Source organism: Siniperca chuatsi, linkage group LG14 (assembly GCF_020085105.1).
Source record: "Siniperca chuatsi isolate FFG_IHB_CAS linkage group LG14, ASM2008510v1, whole genome shotgun sequence".
NCBI classification, from domain to species: Eukaryota; Metazoa; Chordata; class Actinopteri; order Centrarchiformes; family Sinipercidae; genus Siniperca; species Siniperca chuatsi.
In genome coordinates this window covers 1188200-1193828 of record NC_058055.1, presented here as the reverse complement: position 1 = coordinate 1193828, position 5629 = coordinate 1188200, and the positions used below count along the sequence as shown (strand labels likewise).

The 5629-nt window shown below is 38.6% G+C and overlaps 1 protein-coding gene across 1 annotated transcript; it reads left to right on the top strand.

Moving 5' to 3' along the window:
- The first annotated feature begins 2111 nt into the window (after nucleotides 1-2111).
- Nucleotides 2112-5414, top strand: LOC122888725 (protein LBH-like). The gene is made up of 4 exons (XM_044223495.1): nucleotides 2112-2351; nucleotides 3402-3480; nucleotides 3827-4086; nucleotides 4432-5414. The coding sequence occupies exons 1-4, from the start codon at nucleotides 2326-2328 to the stop codon at nucleotides 4544-4546; spliced, it is 480 nt and encodes a 159-aa protein (XP_044079430.1). The 5' UTR covers nucleotides 2112-2325; the 3' UTR covers nucleotides 4547-5414.
- Nucleotides 5415-5629: the final 215 nt, after the last annotated feature.

Here is a 5629-nt window from a genome sequence, read left to right as displayed (position 1 = left end):
AGAAATGTTGAGGATATCATTGAAAGAAAACTTTAACATGCAAATTAACAGTGAGGAAAATACTTCCGGGCAGCGGGTTGGTTCAGAGCATTTTCTCTGAGTGTCTAATATTGCCACAGATGGTTTTACATTGGAGTTAATTGAAAGTTGGTGCATCTCATATAGACGCTAAAGGGTACCTTGTGCGTCTATATGAGACAGCAAGGGACGTGACAAAACATCGGTATTTGATGACCTGGGAATGAGAACAGATTGATTATATAGACAGAATCATCAAATTACACAACTTAAAATTATGTTTTAATGTGGTTTTGAAAAATTATACTAATACTATTATGCTCATACAGCCCAGGAGAAGTATTTTCATGTGTGATTGCATGTACATCTTACATTCTGACTTGTAGACAAACCCTCAAGATTAATACATTTCAAACAGGTATTTACACACTTGATGATGATGATGTATTCTGCAACCTGTGTATGTTATGTATGACCACCTTGGATAAATATGTGCTCAATTACTTGTATGAATATTGTCGCACTTACAGAGGTTGTGTGGTCCATACAGTATTTACGGAAATTATTTGCTGTGAGGGTGCTGCTAGCTGAACTAAATCATTTAACTCTGGGTACTTCCACCCTGCAACTACTGATGCATGCCAAGGGAATAATATGGGTAAATAATGGAATAATGCTCGTCTTTTTTCTGCTACATGTTTTGCCATCCTAGTATTTTATTTGGTTTGAGATAATTCAAGTCTGAAATCCATTTGGCCATGGCCCTAAGACAGTGAAATCACATTTTATTGTATATGTGTGGCCCATAATTTTAATGTGTCGTTCTGACAACATTCATTAATATTGCCAGTTCTATGATCATCAGAAGTACCATAGAACTACAAGTTCCATAGAGTTACAGTACATAACTACTGTTTAATTTTACGTAAGGGGATCCATGGTGACTGCACCCCCTGCCTTGATGCAGACATGACAGCATAACATTCACATTCACTATCAAACACCATATAGTGGGCCACTCAAGGATGATGGCTTTAAAATGTGATTCCAATAACACTATGGGCCAATTATCTGAGATTTAGTGAAAGATTTTCTAAAAATTTTTAAAGTTTTATTAAAATTTCTGAGATACACGCACAAAGATGGTGGGAGAGCACATTGTTGGGACCACTGGCACTCCACCATTTTAATTCATTCATTTGTGGGACTTTAACTGAACTTTTATTAGGGGACCGCATGCTCTTTCTTCTGTAAACAAAGGTTAACCAGTAACCCCATCCGCATAAACAACAACACACAGTGAGAATACGATCGGTGTAACTGCTCTAATGCTCTAAGGGACAGTGACAAGGTTGGAAGTGCTTCAGTGGGGATGATGCTTGGTAAACACAGGGACTTTAACTTTCTGACCTGACCTCAAACCCACGCAGGCTCTATGGAAAGTTATAGTACACAAAACAGCACTACCCCAATGTGCTAGCACCTCCTGCTGGTTAGACAAGAACATGACTCCTGTGGTTGTGACAGCAACCCCAGCTATAATTAGACACACTGATCAATTTAAGTGGCAGTATAGGTGTATAAAAATAACTTCCATCTTGACTGAGTTTGCAGTTAGTTCTTAAGTGTCTCTTGCATGAAACATGAACTCCTGGAAACGTAAACTGAGCTCTGATCCCCGAATATCACAGAAAGACATGTTTACTTTAAAATCTCGTTGATTGAAAATGTACTACCCACAGTCCTCTTTGATTCCCTATTAGGTAGCCTTATCTGGGAGTTTCATAATCTACCATGGCATCAGCAACTGCTGAATGATGAATAGTTGGAGTTATTGGGGGGAAAGGCTATGCCATTTATCATGATGAAATGATGATAATCTCCAAGATCTGATGAACGTGTGCACCCAGGACAGCTCACCTGCTAATCTGTATGTATGAGGCCCCGTGTTGCTGCACACTCACATGTTACATCAAGGCTTTGTTTGTAATTGAAGGTGACACTAAGCCTGTCAGCTTGGAAAGCGGGTTTGCACATCTGAATGTGCAGTGTTGTGTGTGTCACTGAAAGGGACACTGTGGGAAATGAAGAGAGGGGAGGAGAAAAACAGAGGAGGGGAGGTGGGTGATGGAAGAAAGGAAGCTGAACCTGTGACTGGCAGGAAGAAGGAAAGGAAAGTGACTGACAGCACAGTGTGGCCGACTTTCAAAAGGAATAGTCCAGCTTCTATGCAAGTTTTGTAAAAGAAGACATTTGGAATAACTTCTTCTTTTGATCCTCAGGGTCTTTAGGTCTTTTAAAGTAAAGATGAGCTGTATTCCTGCCTCGCACAGGTAAGCTACATGACTAAAATACTTCAAATACTCTCTAAAGAGACATTTTACACATTGTAATTACCTGTTCAAAATTCCATTGCTGTGAGAAATTAAGTGTGTCGTATCAAATTGTCAGATTACAATGGTAAGAATGAGGCCACACTGAGATGTTTTTATACCTGAAACTAAAGTTATGGGATTTCAAACCAACAGCCTGGGATAAATATCATGTCAATTGTAACCGCTCACTATACAGTAGGTCCAATTAGTATCGTAATATAACTGTGTAATGTAGTGGTGTTAAAATACCAGTTGCCTATATGAATGAAATAAACAAAGTATTGGTGATTAGAGACAATTAAAATAAACAATGTGTCCCTTCTCTATAGATGTTTTATTGAGATGCTCCATGCTAACATGTGTGTATATAGAGTATAAACACATATGGTACATTCATTAATAGGTATTTATGCCTAACTGTAAGCCAAAAAAAATGTAGGCTAAGTCTGGTGTTTTTGTTATCACCTTACAGATACGTAATAAACGGCACAATCACTTTTATATACATCAACTAGTGAAACCAAATGTTCTCTTAATTTCTTCTTCATAATTATTATCATCTCTCAGACCTTCTTATTCTTTTCCACCTTCTCTCAACCCTCCCCCATCTTTGGTGTTGAGGAGTCACTTGTTGTGTAAGCCTGTCATGTCATTAAGTGCTTACCTGCAGATTAACAAAGCAGGAGAAACTCTTTCCCTGCCCCCTCCCTCCTCATCCCTACACTTGTTGTCAACACAGCCCACTTTTTTGTATTCAACATGTCTCAGTGAAACATATGGTAACACAGTCCTCCAGCCACTGGTCCCTGTGGCGTTGAGCTAAGTTGGAAATCCCTGAGATAAACCTTCAATTCAATTCAGTGTAGACTTGAGGCCAAGAAGGCATCTTTGGATTCTGTATTGCTGAAAATCAGTCAGCCAGTTATTGTAGAGTATTGATGAGGTTTGATATTATACAAACAGACACAATTTACCCAAATTAACCCAAAATATGTTGTGTTTTTGCAGTATGAGCACCATTCTCAGTCAAGTGGAATCTCAATTGGAGGAGAGTCCAGCTCAGATAAGAGGGAGCAGAGCTTACCAGGTACAACTGACTGTGTCTATTACTTAACTCTAGTACAGTGACCTGGCTTATTTTGTCTTGTATAAAATAGCATCACTTGTATTCAAATCTAGATGATTTGTTTGTTTTAATGATAATATCTCAGTACAATAGCACAATTTTCCACTTATTTTATAAGGTTTGTTCACAGGTTTCTGCTTTAGCAAGGATGTGAATATGTATTTTCTAAATATGTATTAATAACATCAAGTTAGTATTGTTTTTCTTTATCCCATAACCTTTAGACTAGACATAACTTAAATAATTAATATCAAGTTAAGTTTTTGAAGGCCAATATAATTCATTAGAAATCTCCTCCCTGGTCCAGATCTTCCCTGAAGCCAACATAAATGAAGAGTCAGATTCCAGCTCCTATCCTGAAGACTTTCTCTACAAAAGGGAACGTCTCCCCTCTATAGTTGTGGAGCCCACAGAGCACAGTGAGCTGGAGAGCGGGGAACTGCACTGGCCTCCACGATACCTAATGAGCAACAGTGTGGAGGAGGAGGAGGAGGAGGATAGTAGTGTGAATCACACAGAAGGCTCTGTGGATGGAGAGCAGCAGGAGGACATGGGGATGGAAGAAGGGTAAGGAGTAGGATAATCTGCCCATACTTCAACCACAGAAATGATGGCTTCTTCAGGACTGATACTGAAAATTCTTTATTGATGCTGACAATATTTTGTGTTGCTGATAAAAAAAGCCAAAAATTAAATTACATTTGATACTGCCTTTCAGATACATTTGACCAATTATCACTTTATCTAACTGTCTCTCCACTATAAGGGAACGTAAGGCATCAATGCAATGAAAACTCGACCTTTGCATTGAATTAAAAAATGGAACTGGAATTCAAAAGGATTTGCAAATTTTTTATATCCTCTGTATCCAATGCATCACCTGACTGTGTCTTTCCGTTTTCACTGTTGCAGCTCAGTTGCCAGGAAGTCTTCTATTGGGCCGTCCCAGAGTCAACTGTCCCTCTCTCGGCTGACTCCGCCTGCCTCCCCCCCCCCTGAGGCTGCCCCACCCTGCCTGAGGAGCTGAACCAGTATGGGCTGATACCACTGCAGTTCACCAAAGCTGTGTGTAACCTCTGTAATGTGTAACCTCTGCATATCCCAATAAAAGAGAAACCCTTTGGGAAGGTTGAGATGCTTACACATGTAAAATATTTTGACTAAATAAGGTCCATTTCAAATAACTAATACTAAGCTGATTCCTGTACTACTATTTTTGGATTGATACCTCTAGCTTAAAATAACCTGTACTATGCTGCTATTGTGTCTGACACTGTGGACTGAAGGTAACCAGAGACTGTAGCAAAAACCTGCCGGACCTTTTTCCTTTGTGACACAGATCTTATCCCATAGCAAATAAGCATGTGATGAATGACTATCAGGACCAGTTTACTAAACACTAGCATGAAAGCCTGGCACAGGCCCAACATGTCTGTTATGGCTGTTACTGTAGTAATGGGAGCTCTAATTCTGTCATGAAATAACTCAGTCATGACATAGTGGACCAACAGAAAGGAGGACACCTCAATAATTTCCAAAGGGAATAATAGTAGTGGCCTATGTGGGTGTTTGAAGGGAGGAGTTTAGGAAGAATGTCCCAGTGGTCAAGTTCAGGGATGAGACTAAGAACTGAAGCATCCATGTTTGAACTAAGGTCTGACCAGTATGGTTTATGAGGTCTTGATAGACCCCATTCTGTGCCAGCATTGAATATTGTTAAATTACTACTATTACCTACTAATAAATAATTTTGTGTCAAGGTGTAAAATCCTCTTTAATGGAATTTAGACCATGTTTAAATTCAAACCCTCATCATTGAAAAGATTTACTGCAACAGTTATAATGCCCTTATTGCAGACCATTCAAATTATTAAAATACTATATATAAACAGTTACAGTGATTAGTTGATTTTTTTTTTTTTTACTGAAATGCTGCTAGATATATCAACATCTTTATACAGTGCATCCAGAAAGTATTCACAGCACTTCACTTTTTCCATATTTTGTTATGTTACAGCCTTATTCCAAAATGGATTAAATTCATAATTTTCCTCAAAATTCTACAAACAATACCCCATAATGACAATGTGAAAGAGATTTGTTTGAAATC